The sequence below is a fragment of the Squalius cephalus genome, assembly GCF_949319135.1.
Source record: "Squalius cephalus genome assembly, chromosome: 25".
NCBI lineage: Eukaryota > Metazoa > Chordata > Actinopteri > Cypriniformes > Leuciscidae > Squalius > Squalius cephalus.
Genome location: NC_137146.1, coordinates 7663054 through 7684877, shown reverse-complemented (window position 1 = coordinate 7684877; position 21824 = coordinate 7663054). Strand labels below are relative to the sequence as shown.

The 21824-nt window shown below is 36.5% G+C and overlaps 1 protein-coding gene across 2 annotated transcripts in view; it reads right to left on the bottom strand.

Moving 5' to 3' along the window:
- Window positions 1-21824, bottom strand: part of vav3 (vav guanine nucleotide exchange factor 3) — a 67861-nt gene that overhangs the window by 19744 nt on the left and 26293 nt on the right. For both annotated transcript variants that reach the window (XM_079863530.1, XM_079863529.1), the window contains exons 3-15: window positions 14684-14742; window positions 14523-14588; window positions 12660-12768; window positions 12492-12584; window positions 11330-11398; window positions 11130-11233; window positions 10947-11046; window positions 10542-10637; window positions 7273-7341; window positions 6271-6357; window positions 3571-3656; window positions 3292-3424; window positions 1780-1889 (exon numbers count right to left, since the gene is read on the bottom strand). In XM_079863530.1, coding sequence (XP_079719656.1) covers window positions 1780-1889; window positions 3292-3424; window positions 3571-3656; window positions 6271-6357; window positions 7273-7341; window positions 10542-10637; window positions 10947-11046; window positions 11130-11233; window positions 11330-11398; window positions 12492-12584; window positions 12660-12768; window positions 14523-14588; window positions 14684-14742 — 1181 coding nt within the window. The remainder of the gene's footprint in view (window positions 1-1779; window positions 1890-3291; window positions 3425-3570; window positions 3657-6270; window positions 6358-7272; window positions 7342-10541; window positions 10638-10946; window positions 11047-11129; window positions 11234-11329; window positions 11399-12491; window positions 12585-12659; window positions 12769-14522; window positions 14589-14683; window positions 14743-21824) is intronic.

Here is a 21824-nt window from a genome sequence, read left to right as displayed (position 1 = left end):
GTTTTATATTATTATGTAGTATGAGCTAAAGCAATAGTGTTGCTGTCTTAGCGTGCACCACTAATTACAGCATCAGCAGGGCAGGAGTCATCATGTCGTCTGTGGCTCTATTACTGTTTTATAGTCCAAGACCCGCCACCCGCTTTCTGTTTCTCTCGCTCGATCCATCTTGAATAACCCTTGAGTGGTGAGTGCCCTCATAATAAAGGCATTAATGGATGACGGACAGATGAGAGAGCTGTCTTTGCTTGCTGATGTCATGTCATTAGGCTCGAGTATGTAACAGCACTGATATCCAATCAGCTTTCAGCTGCCGACTGATCTGATGACACATGACAGAGAGAAAGAGAGCACTGACTCACCACTGTTCGCCAGAATTAATGAGCCCTTCAGATAAATCTGTTAAAAACGTGTTATCTAATTAATCAGAGCCCTGTCTCCTATCTTTGGTGCTTTACACTTTTTTCTCCTCTCTTATTCAAATGGGTTTTTTTTTGGATATGTACAGTATGACGTTTGAAATTTGGTACAGTAGATCACTTGTCACATGGTTTATTGAGTTTTTCATCTGCATTTTACAGATCATCTGCCAGGGATTATAAATATATTTTCTCTCACTCTTTTTTTCTCATAGGTATGCTGTTTGATCAGTTATACAAAATAATACAGCCTTAGTATTTCATAATACAAAGATTTACTTGAATCTCTGATTCTCATGAGAATAGTGAATGGAATCAAATTAAAGTAAAGGAAGATAAAAAGCCTCTGTTTTTTTTTTTTTCATAGAAAACAGGATTTATCTTGCTTCTTTGAAATAAAACAGTTTGATGTACTAGAAATATTCGAATGTGTAATATGGCGGAAACCACCAGAAACCACCCATGTTTAAATATCAAAACAGAATCATTATTACCCAGACAAAAGATATTTTGAAAAATGTGGGTAACAAAAGAGTTGACGATAGCCATTGACTGCCATAGTTTGTTTCCATACTATGGAAGTCAATGGCTATCATCAACTGTTTGGTTGCCAGCATTCTTTAAAATATCTTAAAGAAATTATGTCAGAATTTTCATTTGTGGGTGAACTATACCTTTAAAGTACAGTACTTTAACAAAAATAGCTTGTTTAAAGTGCAAGTTTAAAATGGTCTTCATTGGCTGCCTGTGACCAACATCTACTTTGACCCGCCCTCAAACACTGTAGTTGTAGCTGAGGCCTAAAAAAGTTTGGTTCATGTTGTCAACATGTCAAGAAGACGCTGTTGACATGACAGTGAGTAAATAACTGAATGAAATATTGTCAGTGAGCTATTCCTGTAAGCATCAGAGAAAAAAATGGTCATGCAAAGCAAAATTAGGACAGGTTTTAATGCAAGAAGCACTAAAATACCAGCTATATCTGGTATATTACTATATCTAAAATAATGCAGACTAAACTTACAAAAAGAAAAGGAAAAAATACCTGGCATATTACTTCAGCCTATCTGCAAAACTGAACCAACCACTCTGAGAGAATGAAAACCCTTTGGGTCACATTATGTTTCATAAGGTACACCACTGCAAAAAATGCTTGGGTAAGCAAGTCTGTCCTCATTACTGTGTTTGTTCTGTAGTAAAAATATACACTAATGGTGTTTTAGTCCTGAATCAGGGCCAGGACATACTGTCATAGCTAAATCATGTCTCTGTGTCTGTTGTCAAAGCAGATAACAAACCTGAAAAACAGCACAGTGCAGACCTTCAGAGTTCATACTGTAACACACACACACACACTCACAATGCCATGCCAAACTGCTCCAGCCATTTCTTCTTTAGCTCCTTGGTTTTGAAGAAGAACTCAAAGCCGTTCTGACCCTGGTTGTGTGTGAGGTAGAATCCGTGGCACCACTGGAAGAGACAGAGAATGCAAGAACATCCATGTTATAAATGCAAAACACACACATACACAGAGATAAAGCGAAAGCTGTTTGATTCAAAACATCAAAGGTGCTCTAACAAGGATGAGAGTACAAAGCATGATGGTGTGAGGGGGGTCACTGTTGTTTATGCAAGACTGACGAAACACTACAGTCAAATCTAGCTGGATCATCCTGTTATCGTCTGCAGGCATTGTGCTGACAATTACATCATATCGCAAGTGATGTAGAACAAATGGAACAGATTTCATCACTTGAAAGAAATGACAGTGTGGACAGTCAGGTTCAAAATACAAATCTTTTGTTTATTTGCAGTGTGAACATGTATAATGCAGTTCAATAAGCAGTTACGTATCTGGACACTAGGCCTCTCTGTCTTCAATTATTTCATTGATTTGGTGTTATGAAATAAATAAAAAATTGTTTTTTTTTTTGGGGGGGGGGGGGGGCTTTTAGTGTGTTGCTAAGTGGTTGCTAAGGTGTTCTGTTTGGTTTCTAGGGCGTTGCTAAGGTGTTTAGGGTGATTGCCCAAGTAAAAAGAGCCTCTATGGTGTGGCATTATCATGCTTTTCATATTCAGATATTATGTACAGTACTATTCAAAAGATAGGTTGGTAAGATTTTTACATTTTGCATATATTACTATAATTAAAATAACAACTTAGAGTGACTTTATAATATTTTATAATGTAAGTTATTCCTGTGATTGTAAAGCATCATTACTCCAGTCTTCAGTGTCACATGATCCTTCAGAAATCATTCTAATATGCTGATTTGCTGCTCAACAAACATTTCTTATTATTATCAATGTTGAAAACGGTTGTGCTGCTTAAGTCTTTAATGGATAGAAAGTTTAAAAGAATAGCGTTGATTTGAAATAGATATACATAAATAAATAAACATTTATGTATATTAAATGAACTTAAATGAACAAAAACACCTTTCCTTAAAAACCCAGATAATTTGAGGCATGACTCATGTCTGTAGCACAAAGATTGTTTAAATCGCTAACTGCAAGCATGAGAAAAAGTAATAGTGATGTTTACATTGCATGTTTAAAACTGCAGCTCCATTTCTCAGTGAAACTCTTGTACATGTAATATCTACAGAATCATCTAACCAATAATTGTCCTGGCACAGCAGCATGTAATGTATAGTAACAAACGACATCATGTTTTCTAATTTAGCCGTGTCTGGTGTCGGCTGCGTTCGTTAGCATTCGCTAGACAGTTTGTAATAGAAAACACCATCTGTGCGAATGAAAGCTGCTCTACTGCAGTAACTGATCATGGCACGACAGCATAACAGCACATTTGCTGCCCTCGGCTTTGGAGCAGCGAACTTTGGAGGCAATTAGGAGACCGGCTGCACACCTTTCGGTTTTCTCTTTCTGAGGTCGGGTTGTTGGTGATCTTGAAGGAGTGGAGGTCAATCACCTCCTTCATCTCATAGTTATCTCCTCGTCGTTTGCATACGATCACGGCGGCGTCGAACAGAAAGATGTGCCTGCAGCAGAAAAAAGGCAGACATCAAAAAGAGAAAGAGAAAATAAAAGAGTAGTGCCTGACGGTGATACCTTCATAACCCTTAGGCCTTAGTAAGGACTTGTGGAGTTTCAGGCTGAGCAGTATTCCACACTTTAATCATCTCACCTGTCTTGTTTAGCTCGTTTGTCGACTGAAGCTACTCGCACTTCGCTGTCACCTTTAGGTCTCCCATAGTTACGGAGAGACTGATTCTGCAGAACACAGAAATGAAGCAAACTCAATGCTTGTACACTGCTAGGGGTCAATGTTTTTGAGTTAGATGTTTCTTTCTCCACAAAACAGTTCATACTGTCTCTGCTGGGGAGTAACCTACTAAAAGTAGCATGCAAATCAGTGCTGTTTTTATTAGTCTGACACAATCTCTGCTGTTTTTAAAATAGTTCAGCTTTTCCGGTAACATACAGTAGCTTTTTTTCCACCAAGTTAGTGTAGCGTGAATAAAGAAGCACACAGCCTTTCAACAGAGTGAGCTGAAGAAACATTCCAATGCGCTTTCCTAAAAACTTCTCACTCTCAAGTTGCATTGAGAAGTGTGTGAATCATGATAGCAAATTGTTTTGTTTCAATGGTTAAGGATTCGCTGATTCATTTGAATGATCTTAATAGTGTTACCAGAAATTGATTGCATACATTTCATGCATTTTTTGATAGCAACTTTGCTACATTGGTGAAAGGCTTTTATAAATACATTTTTTGTGTTGTTTATTTAGCTGTTTTTTTATTATAAATTATTGTTAATTATTATAAATTCTATATATATATATATATATAGTAAATACAGTTGAAACCAGATATTTACATACACTTCAGAAAAAACCACAAAAACTTTTATTTCTTTACTGTCATACATTAAATCAGAGTAAACTTTTTCTGTTTTAGATCAATAAATATTAACATATTTTTTGCATTTGTTAAATGTCAGAATCGAGCGAGGGAGAATTTTTATATTTTTTTTTATCACTTTCATCAAAGTCAGAAGTATACATACACTTCCTTAGTATTTGGTAGAATTGCCCCAAAACGGTTTCACTTGGGCCAAACGTTTTGGGTATCCTTCCACACGCTTTCTACAATAGTTTGCTGGAATTTTGGCCCACTCCTCTTGACAGAACTGGTGTAACTGGGTCAGGTTTGTAGGCCTTCTTGCTCGCACTCGCCTTTTCAGTGCCGCCCACAAATTTTCTATGGGATTGAGATCAGGGCTTTGTGATGGCCACTCCAATACCTTGACTTTGTTGTCCTTAAGCCACTTTGTAACTAATTTGGAGGTATGCTTGGGGTCATTGTCCATTTGGAAGACCCATTTGCACCCAAGCTTTAACTTCCTGGCTGATGTCTTCAGATGTTGCTTCAATATATCCACAAAATGTTCTTTTCTCATGATGCCATCTATTTTGTGAAGTGCACCAGTCCCTTCTGCAGCAAAGCAGCCCCACAACATTATACTACCACCCCCATACTTCACAGTTGGGATGGTGTTCTGAGGCTTCAAAGCTTCCCCCTTTTTCCTCCAAATATACCGTTTATCATTATGGCCAAACAGTTCAATTTTTGTTTCGTCAGACCACAGGACATGTCTCCGGAAATTAAGATTTTTGTCCCCATGTGCAGTTGCAAACTGTAGTCTGGCTTTTTTATGGTGGTTTTGAAGTAATGGCTTTCTTCTCCCAGAGTAACCTTTTAGCTCATGGTGGTACAGGACTCGTTTTACTGTGGATAATGACACTGTCTTACCAGTTTCAGCTAGCATCTTCACAAGGTCTTTTGCTGTTGTCCTGGGATTGATTCGCACATTTCGCACCAAAAAACGTTCCTCCCTGGGACTCAGAATCCGTCTCCTTCCTGAGCGGTATGATGGTTGTACATTCCCATGTTTTGTATACTTGCGTATTATTGTCTGAACAGATGAACGTGGGACCTTCAAGCATCTGGAAATTGCACCTAAGGATGAGCCACACTTGTGGAGGTCCACAATTCTTTTCCTGATGTCTTGGTTGATTTCTCTTGATTTTCCCATGATGTCAAAGAAAGAGGCTCTGTGTTTGAGGTGTGCCTTTATATGCATCCACAGGTGTGCCACCAATTAACTCAAATGGAATCAATTAACCTATCAGAAGCTTCTTAAGCTCAGAATGGAATCATCTGGAGTTTTCTTTTTGTTTAAAGACACAATAAACTTAGTGTATGTATACTTCTGACTTTGATGAAAGTGATAAAAAAATATATATAAAAATTCTCCCTCGCTCGATTCTGACATTTAACAAATGCAAAAAATATGTTAATATTTATTGATCTAAAACAGAAAAAGTTTACTCTGATTTAATGTATGACAGTAAAGAAATAAAAGTTTTTGTGTTTTTTTCTGAAGTGTATGTAAATGTCTGGTTTCAACTGTAGATGCATTTTAAATAAATTATATTATGTAATACTAAACAATTTGGAATAATAATATATGTGAAAATAATATGTCTGAAATAACTTAGTTAATTATCCAAGTGATTAATTTCAATCAAACTTGGATAAAACTTCTATAAAGGAATCTGAATTAATTTTGTTAAATATATTATTTTTGTTTAAAAAAAAGCAAATAAGATAACCTCAGTGAAATAAAATGTTGTTTCAGAGGCAGTGCCATACAATGGGGATCTTCTTCTCTTTATCTGATCCCAGTGAATACTGAGGTGGAACATTTTTATTAAGCTTATAATGTAGCTAGATACTTTATCAAAAGTGTAGTTTGACTACAGTAGCACTGCTTTTTAAATGATACTCTGTGATTTATATGAAGTGTGTTATTTAGCTCACAAGGTTTTCTATAGATTTCTGGTACTGGTCGATGTCTCGTAGAGTCTCGATGTCTCTCTTCACCTCGTTGACGTACTGGGCCAGATCCTGAGGAGAAACGCAAACAAAACACCTTAACATTCATCATGCTTAGACTTTGACCTGCATATAAACAAGGAAATCTTTCTATCCGTGACCTAAAAATAACCACATTTCCTCGCCAGCTTCCTTATTGACAACATCACCCCATGTGATGTTTTCAAGGCACTCATTTCTGTCTAAAAATGCTAAATAAGATTTAGCGTCTGAAAGGCGAGGGTTATTTGACAAATCTCATTGCGAACACAGTGCCCGCCGTTCCCGTGAGTGGAGTTTAGCGACTCATTCATCATGGCGTATCTAGAATAATCAGAGAGTGGGGGGGCTGCTCGCCCACCGTGAGGATCTTAAAGGGGAGCACTTGAGGAGGTTAACCGCGTTAGCCCGATACCCCAATCAATGCTAAGTGGCTAATTTATCCAAATGAAATCATCACAGCCCTCGGTGCAATCTGCGCAATCTTCTCAGCTTGATTTGCCTCAATTAACGGACGGTTACCTGTCAAGATGCATTCGGCACCATCTTGATCATGTCTGAGTCAAGTGGGCCACATTGATTTTCAACCAAAGCTTTTCGTACGAAAAATTTGATGTATGCCCATGCAAAATAAATAGCTTTAAGAGAGTGAAATTTGTCACTGTTGTGATTTCAAATTGAACAAGGCCTCTAATATCACAGAAAGATAGGTGATTAAAAGCCTGTTTGTGTAAATGATGCAATGATGGGGAGCTAAATGCGTGTATGAGAGCAGATAACAAGGTCTAACCGTTGAGTGAAGACTGTAGGAAGCCTCATTTGTCATTTGTCATTTTATGGTTCAAATGAGCTCTCACACTGCTGCAGTGCACACTTCTCACTGGACCACTACCCAGAAGTCAAGGCAACAGGCGGCTTATGAAAAGGACATTTATACACTCAACCCACCTTCATGGCGTCCAGCGCTTGCCGTAAATTACTCTTGTCTGAGGCGTCATGGGTGTGTTTCACCAGTTCCTGTCAGGAAGGAAGAGAGATATGAGATTGTGTTCACGGCCCGTGTCTCAGTGTCTTATTATCACCAGATGATGATGAACACAGCAGACAGTCAGATGTACAGGAGCGAAGCCGAGCCGGAGGACATCTGTCACTTTCACACGCTCTCATAACTCCTACTTAATAACCGTGCAAATTGTTTACCAACATTATAGAAAGAACATATAGCTATAAGTCATCTAAAATGTAACAACATTCGGTAACACTTCAGGCACTGAAGCAGAATTCATTTTTTCATTATTTGATTTTACGTGCGTGTTCATCAATCCCTGCTCCGTAAAAAAAAAAAAAAAAAGGCGGGTGACCCTGATACAAAGACACCAACAAAAAAAATGTATTACAAGATTATACAAGGTGATTATGTGGCAAGCATTAGAATACAATGATAATCCAAACACATACAGCGTGGCGTGTATTTTTATCTTACTTTCTCTTTTCCCCCCTCATACACACACACACACACAAGCTGAAATAATATCCCAACCGGCATCGCAGGTTCAAGAATTGAAATGAGAAGCAAAAGGTTTTTGTGGGGTTGAAATTGCCTTCCTGCTCCGGGATGAAGTAAACAAGACATCTGGGCCAGTCTGTAGGATAAGGGAGGGTGCTATGAATGTCCTTTACTCGGGTCTGATAAATGGCTTCCTTTTGGCCTAAGAGATATATTGCCATCCAGCACAAGCCAAATCCCCTGCGTCAGTCAAGCTGAACCTGCGCATTATTATCAGCAGAAAGACGGACATCACCTTATTTTTCATTCTCACTTCCTTCTGCCCTCACACAGCGAAAGAGAGAGATAGAGACAGAAAGGAGGTATGACACTAACACAGAGATTACAGCAGAAATAAAATGCAGCCATTCTCTTATCCAAACGTTTGCAGAATTCTAGGTGAATATCATTCAAACGTGATTTCACAGAGCAGCATCGCAGTTTTGTAAAGTCTTGCACCTTTTTATGTCAAACTATTGCCCAAATTATGAGCAAAATTTGTCGCATCACTAACATTCGCTCATCACCATCTTCTGGTTGCTTTGATTCTGTAAACCAATGCAAAAAAATATTACCACTTTAAAATATGTAAATATCTTAACTTTTTATGTAAATATAATGTATATGCATATTCTTACTTCCTGATTTATGAACATTACTTTGACTTCTTTACACGGTTACAGTAAAAATCTGATTTTCTAAATCAAATTTAAACCTGAACATAGAGTGAAACTAAAAGTTTGGGTTTGGTAAGATTTTTAATGTTTTTGGAAGAGGTCCTTTTTATTAATATCAATGTTGAAAACAGTTGTGCTGCTTTATATATTTGTCGATATTTTTTCAGGATTCTTTGATCAACTTTAAACAGAACGTTCAACAGCATTTATTTGAAATAGAATCTTTTTGTAGCTATGTGAAAAATGTACACTCACATTTGATCAATTTAATGCATCCTTGTTGAAAAGTATTCATTTCTTTAAAAAAAATTATCTTACGAAGCCAACATTTTAGAGTTTGAAAAAAAAAAAAATAATCATTTGGAGTAAATGAAGAATAATTATGTATTTAATTTGAATAGTTAAATATTAGAATATTTAATAATAGATTATATATGAATTATTTTTTAATATAACTCATTCTGTAAAGCTGGTTTGCTCTTTCTCTCATTGACCAAGGCTTTCTCCAGCAGAGCAAAGAGCAGAGAAAGACAGTCTGTCACACGCTAGCCTGCTCTCCAGAGGGGCAGCAGACAGACAGACGCTCTATCTGCACACACACACACACACACACACACGTTCCCTAAACCAACAGCTGGCCAGATGGGCAGGGAGGTGAACTGAGCTGTGGACAGCCATGCAGGCATGCTAAGTAGACGCTTACACACACACACACAGAAAACACCTTCGCTGTTCTGTCCGCTGAGAGCCAAAAGGTTCCTGCAACAGCAGGAGGATTGTGGTGGCTCCAGTCTACACACGCTATGCACCTCTCTCTCTACTTTTCTTTTTCTCTTTCGCTTTTATTCACATTTCTCTCTAAATCCCCTCATAGCTGGATCATGCAGTAGACCTAACGTGTGATGGACAGAGACACACTATGAAATATTCATGGCAGGGTGCGTGCGTGAGATGTTTATGGAATAGGGCCAGACCAAACATACAGGACTGGGGTGAAGCACGCTGCTTCTCCATTCTGTGGATTATACTGCCTCTACTGGAGGACAGTGGAATATATTACCCTGCGCTGCCTCTACTGGTAGATTTCATACATGGATTATGCAGCTATTCTGTGAAGACAGACACCACTGCCACTAGTGGACATTAGCAGTAATGCAGTCATTTAAAGACAACATGAAAGAAGATCTGACCCTGTCTTCGATCAGAGCACATTAATCAGAGCATATGATAAAGGTTTTAGACTCTTTCATCAAAATACAATAATATTAATATCTTTCTCCACCTCTGAAATTACTGTCCCTCTATCAAAACTTATATCTGATGGGCTAAGAAACTATTACAAGTAACATATTTATTATTATATATAGTACTATTCTTAAACTATGCCAAAATATAAAAATATTAAACTATATTGTTAATAATACAGTTTTTATTTATATATTTCCATATTTATTTTAGTTTAGTTAAAGCTTTATTAAATTTGTTTATATTTATGTATTTATATATAAATTAAAGCAGCAAACATGTTTTTATGGTTTTAGTTTTATATATATTTTAAATAAAATATACATTAACTGAAATTAAATAAAGTATACATTAAAAAACTTATTATTTTATTTTATTTTATTATTTTATTATTTATATATTATTTGAAACTTATTACTTATTATGTTATTTTATTTCAGCTAGTTTTCCCATTTTTATTTAATTTTACTTGAAGTACTAAAATGACAGCTCTATACGTGTGTGTGTGTGTGTGTGTGTGTGTGTGTGTGTGTGTGTGTAAATAATTTCATAGCTTAACGTTTAATTGTTCTAATCATATGCAAAAGAATAAAATCAAGTCACACTACATTATTAGCATTACTACATAATAATAAAATATGTCACAGTATAGACATTATGCATTTTATGCTCTCTTTAAAGTACTTATTGGAGACACAGGTAAAACATGTAGGTGTAGGAGCAGAAATACAGCAAAAATCATTTCAAACCTGTAGAAGTAGATGATACTTCAGAACTCTCTGCATCGGAACAACTAGAAGATCTCTCAGAGTAAACTTCCCATTGTTGGCTCGTTTGGAACATAACTGAAAACAATGAAAAGAACAAATTATTCAAATAAAATGTTTTATACTATTTTGAACCACCAGGTGGCAGTGTCTAGCAGCAAATACATTCTACGAGTTAAGTTTTGGTAGTGTAAAATAAAAACTACTTTCATAAATCATTTCATGACAGATGAATTTCTTCCCACTATGCTGTACAAAGGCTCTAAATTATGTCACCTACTGAGTGTTATATACAGTCAGTTAATTTTAAGTTATAAGATAATAGTTGACAAAGATTTGTGCTACCGTAGTCATGGAAAGTGCCAGAGAGATGTTTCATGAACATACCTCTAACATCTGCCTGACGTCCTCTCTGTTCTTACAGATGTCATCCAAACACGCAATGGCTGTTTCTACGTGACTGCAGTATTTCCCATACAGGACTAATCTAAAACACAGGAAAACAGACACGTGTGAGAAGAGGAAGCAGGGTTTCGTTTCTAAAACAGCAAAAGAGAATAAACTGATCACCTTTCTTTGTATTTTATAAAGATCTGGTGCAGGTTACTGGCGTTATGCATAAGCACTGAATCCTGAATCTCCCTCAGAAGACTTGTGTGCACTTTCACAAGATCCTGTTGGAATATAGAACATGAAAATACAGTATGGGGCGATGACACACAGATTCAAGCTCAAATCTGTTCTCCATTAGAGAAGGTTTTGTGACTCACTGGTATATTGATGAACACTTTTTCAATATCCACACCAGACAGCGACTGTCCCAGAGGCTTCATAAAGAACTGAAAATAATAATCAAATATAAAGATCAAGAAGCTGAAGTGGGCAAAGCTAATACACAATAAATATATATTGCAATATAATAAATATTTGACCCATCATGGAAATGTACCATGGTTGTATTATACTGTAGTAACTACAATGGAAATGTTGTATATTCATTGTAAATAAAAAAAATAAAAACAATAAAACTATATTGCAATATAGTGACTATTTGAACCATTGTGGAAATTTACCATGGTTTTACTATATTAAATATAACAGAAATGTGTATTTTCATACTGAGATTTAAAATAATTGGAAATTTACCATGATTTTATTATACTGCAGTAACTACAGTGGAGATATTGTATATTCATACAAAGATTTAAAATCAATCAATCAATCAAATAATCAATAAAACAACAACAAAAAACTATATTGGAACATAATGATTCTTTGAATCAATGTGGAAGTTTACATTGGTTTTATTATAGTAACTACAACTGAAATGCGTATTTTCATACTAAGATGTAAAATAAATTAAATGAAATAAATGGAATGAAAACCATGGTTTAACTAATTAAATAAATTACACATTTAAAAAAAAACAAAAAAAAAAACGTTTTATTAGAGTTTATAAGATCAATAGTAAAAATGTGTTTGCCTATATTTCCAATAGTTCAAAAGCATAGGTTATTTTCAGATTTTTTTTCCCCCCAGATATTTTAATAAATAAATAAATAATATAAATAGCATTTTATAATATATGAAATACTTTTTTATTTAAACTATGTTAGCATTAGTTATAGTTTATAGTTATAGAATTTTTCAGTCATTTTAATGTCTTTAATTTGATGATAATGGTGGCTTACAGCAAGTCATCAGAGGGAAATTGTAACAATAACTGTAGTGGCAGCAACTAGCTAAAATTTTGCATGAAAAATTACATTGATCTTAACGTGGTAAAAAAATAAAATAACTAAATCATCCATTGTTTTACCTGTGGTTACTATGGTCTTAATAAAAACGCCAAAGCTAATAATGCGTTCCACTTCATTTAGCAGACACTTGGCAGATGTCACACATTACATTAATGGGTCTGACTGTGCTCACTTTCTCTATGGAGTCCAGCGTCTCTGTGTATTTCTCCTCAGTCTGTTTGATTTCCATTAGACAGCAGCTCCTGATGTCCGTCTCGGCCTGTTTCTGTAACAAGACGGGGCATTTTATGACTCGCAAACCTAAACCTGTTTACTTGTAAAACCATTTCTGTTAGCTCACCTGTGGTTGTACCAACTCGACCTTCATCAGGTCTTCATACACCTCTCCACCCTCATCATCATCATACACGCAGTCGTAGAGATCTTCCTCATCTTCAACACCATTTTCACTGAGACACACAGACCATCAACATTCAGTGATTCTCCAAAGGGTTTAGTTTAGTACATAAACTTTTAGGCTGCAAACCAAGCATGGAGGATGGACGATGGACAGCACAAAGAGGACAGCACAATGTGTTCAAATGCTTCCGCATATCCGATGTATGGAGAAAAAGACCTCTTCTCGCAATTGCTCATGAGGGGTTTAAAACCATAATGTTTCCCTCGTCTAAATGAAACACATGTTTTCAGCTACAGCAAAAGAGACATTAGAGCTGAGTCAGGCCTTAAGATCACTCAGATATGTTCTCCAGATGGGCACAAAACAGTGTTGATGTCTTTTCCTAACCATGTCTGTAGTTTGAATCTATTACGAAACGCCTTCAAGGAAAAGTCTCTTTCTGACAGGGACAAAACCGTACTGGCACATCGCCCTCCAGGGAAAAGCACTCAGCAAACACGTTTCATATGAACAAACCATCACATGAGGAAAACAACCCTCTGCTAGAGGGCCTCGTGTGTGAATGTGTGGTTAAGAAGCAGATGTGATGAGGTGGAGCCAAAACATAGTGACAGCAACATCAATATTTGCTACGCATTCTATCAAATCCTCAAGCATGTCGTATGAGGAGAGCAGACGTTTCTGCTGAGGCTTCGTGTTGCCAACAGCCTGACAAACTACGGCACCGTTACTCAGTGGAATCTGTTATTTCGTCAGAAGCAGTGATGTTATCATTAACTAAAACTAAAACTAGCAGACAGATTACATTTTTAGAAAAAACTAAAATCCCATACATAGTTACGGTAACAACTGAATATAATTTCACCTTCTGACAAATCTGACATTTAAAGACTACATTATTGAAGCTTATTTCCACCACTGAATAAAACATAAAATGTAATTATGTCTACATCTCACAATTCAGACTTTATAACTGGCAATTGCGAGTTTATATCTCACAACTCTGAGAAAAAAAGTCAGAATTGCAAATTATAAACTTGCCATTGCGACAAAAAAAGTCAGAATTGGGAGTTTAGGCCTATATCTCACAATGTCAACTTTATAACTCGCAATTGCAAATTTGTGTCTTGCAATTCTGGCTATTCTTGCAATTCTAAGTTTATATTCTGACTTTATTTCTTACAATTCTGACTTTTTTCTCGCAATTGCGAGTTTGTATCTCGCAAATCTGACTTTATTTCTTGCAATTATGACTTTTTTTTGTGAGATATAAACTAGGAATTGAGAGGAAAAAAGTCAGAATTGTGAGAAATAAACTTTTATGACTTTTTACTGACTTTTTCCATGCAATTTTGAGTTTATATCACAATTATATCACCATTTTTTTCTTGCAACTGCGAGTTTATAACTTGCAATTCTGAATTTTTTTTCTCTGAATTTTGAGATATAAACTCACAATTGCAAGTTACGAAGTCCGAATTGTGAGATATAAACACAATTAACTTTTTTTTTCTCCCATAATTATATATGATAAAGATCCTAACTAAAAAAAGATCTCTTTATGTGTTGACAACACTTAGTAAAAGTTGGCAAAAGTCATATTTTACAGGATATCTACAGGAGTACAGTATGTGTGTGGCACACATTATGCCATGACTCAACATATTAACATTAACCTCCTGTGTGCTCCAGCCTGAGGCTCCTATATCTCTCCTAACCGATACCATACAGTGAGCTGAAGGTTAAAATATCATCTTGTTTCTGCAGAGGAAGACAAGCAATGTAAGCCAAAAAATGACTCACTCTATCAGATCCTCTAGATGGTTATAAATGTCTTCATCCTCAACACTCTCTTCTGTGGGAAATGGCCTAGAATAGAAAGAGAGAGAGAGAAATATGCATTTTCATCAGCACTCGTAAAATAGAAATTTTCATTTCTTCTTTTTTTTTATAATGTACTGTACCTTATTCCAGTCTGCTGTGCAATGTGTGTATGAGAGAGTTTGGACAGTGTGTCCATAACCTAAGAGAAAGATACAAGAAAAAGATAACTGTTACCTAAAAAACATGAAATATTGATTTGAACTTCAATTATTTTATTGATTTGAGCTTAAATTATTTTATTACAAGAGAGGAAAGTTTAGGGGTCATTGTGTGTGTGTGTGTGTGTGTGTGTGTGTGTGTGTGTGTGTGTGTGTGTGTGTGTGTGTGTGTGTGTGTGTGTGTGTGTGTGTGTGTGTGTGTGTGTGTGTGTGTGTGTGTGTGTGTGTGTGTGTGTACTTGTACAACTATCTTTGTGAGGATCAGTTTGAGTTTTAGACCATTGGAGTGAAGACAAAGAGAGTAAAGTGAAGATATTTTGGCCAGTCCTCACTTTCTGAGACCCCTTTAAAGGCCTGTTTGAAGGTCAAGACTTGGTTTTAGGGATAAGGTTATAATTAGGTTAAGGGTCGGTTTAGGGTAAGGGTTCGGGTTAGGCACTTAGTTGTGATGGGTAAGGTTAGGGTAAGCGGCTAGAGATTGCATTGTGTCAATGAAAGTCCTCATGAAGATAGATGTACAAGAATGTGTGTGTGTGTGTGTGTGTGTGTGTGTGTGTGTGTGTGTGTGTGTGTGTGTGTGTGTGTGCGTTTGATTTATATTACATTGTGGGAACCAAATGTCCCCACAAGGATAGTAAAACCTGAGATCACCTCCATTGTGGGGACCAGTCAGCGGTCCCCATGAGGGGAATGGGTAAATAAACATACTAAATTGTATTTTTTTGAAAATTTAAAAATGCAGAAAGTGTTCTGTGATGGGTAGGTTTAGGGGTAGGGTTAGGGTAAGGGGACAGAATATACAGTTTGTACTGTATAAAAACCATTAAGTCTATGGAGAGTCCCCACAAAGATAGTGAACCAGACGTGTGTGTGTGTGTGTGTGTGTGTGTGTGTGTGTGTGTGTGTGTGTGTGTGTGTGTGTGTGTGCTTTAATGTGAACAGGCCTTTTATTTAAAACCTTATTATTATTAAAACCCTGTCAAGTATTATATAATGAAATATGTTTGTAAATGTTCTTTATGAAAGATAGTGTTACCCACAAAGAACACATAATCTTCAAAACAGAAATAACAGCACCGCAACATTAGTACCAGTAGGGGTCAGTGTGCATCAACATTTCAATGCCGTTCAGGTTTACGTGCACATCAGCCTCTGACATGAAAAGTATGAAAGATTCATCATAATCTTTTGTGCTCTACACGTTCACCAAGAGTGTTCACCTCTCTGATCTTCCACGGAGCTGCTTATGAATAATCAACACATCAATGCCAGATTTTACAGTCAAGTCATGAACAATATTTGCACAGGAGTCCATTCAAATGCAAACAAACACAAACATGGTCAAACAAATATATGCACAATTAATTAATAGTAAAACTAATGCATAATTTCCAGATGTATTTAAGGAGATTTCCATGATGAGCGCATGTGTGGTTTGAGCTTTCGAACCCGTAGCGTCTGGGAAAGACGTGTTCAGAAATCAATTGCAATCACACCAGCTCAGCTGAACTCTGCTGTGTGCATGACAACCGAATTACATCATGAATACAGAGCACACACCGAGTCAAGCAACTGTCAATCCATGCACACTACTCTGACCCCTTTTACTGAGAGAAAGAGAGAAAGATGCTCATCCTGTCTAAGATTCAGTCTTGCAAAGAGATCTGATCCAATGCATCTAATATGCAACCAGTCTGACATGCTGAAGGGAAATAATTCATCTGCATTGTTGGAGGTAGAACGGTTCAGTCAGTTTGGCCTTTTGTGAATCAATGTGTTGGGTATGCAATTTTTTGGGGGCAACCTAAAAACCTTGATGTAAGCACTTACTCGGTGGTTCCCATAAGCAGATGCTAAGAGGAAGGCACTAAATGATATTGTCAATGTTTTAAAGGTTCTAAACCTGTATGATGTTCTTTCTTCAGTGGAACACAAAAGGAGAAGTTTAACAGAATGCAGAAACTGTTCTTTTGTTTAGAATGAAAGTGAATGGGGAGTTGGTGACCAAACTTTCAAGCTAAAAAAAAAAGACAAAAAGTACCATAAAAGTCCACAAGTCTTCTGAAATCATGCAATAGCTTTTAAGTCATACGGACTATACTTTTATGGTATTTAATGGTGATTTCTTGTTATTTTCGGTGAATGACAGCCCCTCGTTTCATTGCATGAAAAAGAGCAGCACGAACATCCTGTCTAACATTTCTTTTTGTGTTTACTTGGGTAAAAATCGTACAGGATTTGAACAATTAAATGATAAATGTGTTTTTCTTCAAACAGAAACTCTTGATTTTCTGTAACCTCACTAACCCAAAAGTACACGTTGGCGGAGTATGAAGCTGGCTATCTGTTGGTTATTATACCACACGCTGCGTTTGGGAAATCTCAGCTGGGATTTCCACCCTCCCACCCTCATATCACCACCTCGCTATTGTAACACTTCCAAACGGAAATTACATGATTTGTATTCAGGCCTGTCACAGTAAGTTCCACCTAGTTTGGTAGTAAACATGCTGCAAATGTAGTGTTTTATGCTTTTCAAACATTCAGACACATCAGCGCTGATAAAAGACACACATGCAAACACTGGAAATTATAATACAGTTAAAAGAGACGAATGGTTTGTCTGGCTTCCTGTTCAGACGAGGAGCTGTACACTACGAAAATCTCAAAGGTGCAAGTGTTCATTCTGTACAGGGATGTCTCTCATAAAAACCGGCACAGCACAGAACAGGAAGACCAAAAATGGAGCTAGTGCAAACTAAGCAAAGGTTACTTTCACTTTCAAGAGGTAATAGACCATCAGGCCATGCCTCATCACTGCAAAAATAGCACAGAGCTTTTTATACATGACACAAAATGAAAACCTTTCTAAGTGTTCTAGGGAAAATTGCATTTAGAAAAGGGAAGGTGCATTGAGAGTTAAAGACAACTGGAAAAAGATTTACAAAACATAGTAAGAAAAGCCCCTTTATTTCCAGGATCTGATTGCGTCGTAAGGGCTTACATAACAGGCTGAAGGAGAGGAAAGTGTGGGAACCGTCTCTAACAGGTAGCGTGCTTCAAAGACCCCCTGTAAAACCACCTGAGTGGATCCGTGACTTTAGACTGCTTCCGATTCCAAAAACAATGGGAATGTTTCTCTCTGTGAATGCTGAGAGGCTTGTCTCTGAAGAAAATTGTTTCTGTTTCTCCAAAAAAGTGTGCAGAGAAGTTTGCAGGTTGGTTTGTAGATGCATATTCACTGAAGTGACAGCAGTAAGATTTCGGTATGACTCTTAAGTGTGCTCAGTGAATCTGCTCGAGTCTAGTTTCATATTCTCAAAAAACATTGTGGCCTTTCTCCTATTCATAATTTAACACATAAAAATTACACAAGAACAGTGAAATGAGAAAAAATAAGGCATTGACTTCTCAGCTCGACTCAAAACAACTATAGATTAAAAATCAGTTATAAATATAAAGATAATACAGTTTGTATTATCTATACACGCATTATATTTTATATATGTAATGAATTTATTTATATATATTTATATACTAATTGATGAGATTTATACTTGGTTTTAATAAACAGAACATTAATTACTTAATTAATGTAAAAATACAACATTAGAATTGAATTTGGTTTCTCTTTTTTGATGGAACATGTGATGACATTATGCAACTGGGACATGAATTTACATTTGATTTATTAAAAACAAAATCATAAAAAAAAAAAAAAACTGTGAGGACTTTGCCTCCTCATTTCAGAACACCACTGATATATAGTAGTTGGAAAATAGTTATTGGAAAATCTTCCTCACAATGCCAGATTTGCTGATGCAAGTTAAACAAAGTGGACTGAAAGTTTAAGAACATTTCAACTATAATTAACGCACATTAAGGAAATACAGTCTCTGCTGTAGAATCACCGGCACCAGGTCCAGGGACTTCAGGAGGATCCATCTGATTAAAACTTACATACGTCAGCCTCTTTTTCCATGAAAGGAGGTGCTTAACCTTCAGAAAACTTGGATTGTCGACATTAGAAAGTCTAAATGTTATGCTATTATATTAGGACATTATTCGGGACATGTCTAAATACAGTTTGATTTGTGTGACTGCTATTTTAAAAATTAAATAAACATCTATTTAAAACAAAGTTAGTATGTTTAAAACTAGCTAGTTTTTCATTTCAAATGCAAATTTTACCCTATTAGTGGTAAGTGCCACCCATATCATCTCCCATCTATCATCAAACTGCAAGAGCATGTTTCCTGCTGTCTCATCTTGTCTTTATCTGTCTCAATCTATCCGCTGTCCTTTAATGTCTCAAGTACAGAGCATGACACAGATAAATCAGATAGATGGCATCAACAGTGCACATGCAAGGTCTTTGGCAAGATCTATTCAAATACACGTATACCAATGCAGGTGTACACGCACACACCGAATTCACAAGTACAAACGGTTTCATATTTACTAGACATTCAAATAATATGCAAATATTACAAAAGTTTAACTTCTTATAGCTACAAAGCATAAGAAGCATCCACACATGGGCATCTGAGTGAGCATAAAACTGTGGATGCTTTACTTACAACAGAACAGTGATACAATTAATATACAAACAGACAAACGTGTTTATTTGCAATAAATAAAAGACTAAAAGAAAGAGACCTGCATGAGGATGTTCTGTCTGTTTACAGTTTGTAATGTAGTTTTATATGATTACAGAATGCATTTTTATAAGCATAATTATTTGAATCACTCTTGGATTTTGCAGTTATTGTGACTTCACAGAGGCTTGAAATGTTATATATGATATATTCTCTGCTTTTCCTCATTAATATTTACCGCAACCGGTTTCTACATTCACCATGTTACGGGACAAGTATCTGATTTCATAATCCAGTCCAATACTTTCACACTTCAATAACCAACACCATAAATTATGATGAATTATGAAATATGACAACTTAGTCGTATTCATTTACAGTACACCAAATGATTGTATTAATGATGTAAAATGATGTATTAAAGCTTTTCATAACGGTTTTGTCTTCCACATAAGACACAGGCCACAGAGAAGTCTCCAAAACTCACATCAATCTGATTGTAAAAATGGTGCTGTAAAAACATCTCTGTCTAATCCCTGTTGATATTCTCCATAATAACGCTGTACTGTAATTTTGCACTCAGTAAGAGTGAATGTTTAATTATGAGCCTCAATCAGACATCAATCCCCCAGAAGCCTGTGTGGTCTATTTCTGTACCTCTGTCTAAAAGCAGACAAGCGTTGTCTCGTAAAGACCATTACGGCTTGTAGACATTTATATCCACTCTCTTATCTCTCTCTTTGTGGCTTTCCAGCAGGCACGTTCCTGAAGCGCTCCTTACTTTCAGATTCCAGATCAGTGATTATGGATCACTGGAGCTTAATATAATGTCATTCACAGATCTCAGAGGGCATGTGACTGACATTGGTACAGAAGCTGTTTAATGGGTCCCATGACTGGCAAGGTCGTATCTAATATGACAATGAAATGAATTTTTAATTCAGTTACATTTTTCCATTTTTATGCAGATTAATTATTCATTTTACTCATCTGTGCTTTTATGGATGTTCCCTATAATTAAAGCAGAGCTCAGAAACAGTACAATACTGCCTTATAAATAAAACCACAGCCATGAAAGCAAGTGAAAGTAGAATACACTTACAGATGTTTTAACCTGAAGAATGACATGATCAGCCAGAATGAGAGATGACTTAAAATGAACAGCTTCCATTTGCACATTTAAAAACACTCCTTTGTTTAACTCTTTCATGTGTAGCTCTTCAGACCATAAACAGATTCAGCTATCATATGTTGAACCAGTTGATTGACATATGATTGACATATCTGACTGATTTGTTCACAAACTAGAGTTTAACCAAAGTCCCTTTAAGACAAGTCATTTCACTCTGCAGCCATCTTTGAAACGCCTCTCGGGTGTGCAAGACAAGTGCAATCTTTTTGAATGGGGAAACATCAAATTCTCCAAAACTGTTCGCCATGCTACAATTAAATTTCATATTTGAAATCACAGATGAAATCTGACAACTGTCTCATAAATTTTGTGTCTAAATTCTCAAATCATGACAGAAAACGAAATCTTTCAGGCTGGATCAAGCTAATGCACATGCTCAGTGGAAGCGCGCGCCTGACTGACTCCGGAGCTTTTAAAGGAGAACTCCGGTCAATTTTAACATTGAGCTCATTTTTTTGTACATTTGGAGTGCTGTCAGTACAGAGAACAACGACAAAAATCGGTGTTGCCTATACCGTGTTATCCTCTTTTTAAAATTTGCACCCTGTTGACTTCAATGGGGCAAGTTTTAAACCTGCTTTTAGCCTCTTAACATCCTTGATGTGTCATTACAAGTGCCCAGCCATGTGAGTGATTCCTTCAGAGTGAACACGGTGAATCTGACTGCAGTAGATGTGAAAGATATGAATAAAAATGATGTTATTTCAGCCAGCGCACATACCTGTATTTACATCCAGTTTTCGGTTGAAACCCACAGTAGTCGATTGTCGAGTTCGGGCACATGATCGTACGTACTAAACCTATGCGTGTGAACTCGACAATCGATTGAAGTCAACAGGGTGCAAATTTTAAAAAGAGGATAACTCGGTGTAGGCAACACCGATTTTTGTCGTTGTTCTCTGTACTGACAGCACTCCAAATTTACAAAAAATGAGCTCAATGTTCAAATTGACCGGAGTTCTCCTTTAATGGCAACTGCAGTGACGTGATGAGTTTACCAATCTGTGATTGGCTCTTATTTAGAAGGCGGGACTTATTCCGCCATATCAAGCGTTGCTCTTTTCCCCATTCAAAACAATGTGAGTGATGCATCTTGTGTAATTCTATAGTCTTTAGTTTAACTCACTGGCTGCATCTGAAATTGCATACTCTCTTGAGTAGGTAATTTCTTTGAATATAGTATGTGTGTGTGTAATATGAATGCAATCTGTACGTACAACACGTTGACATTATCATGAGACATACTGTACCAGCATCAGTTACGTCGCTTCAC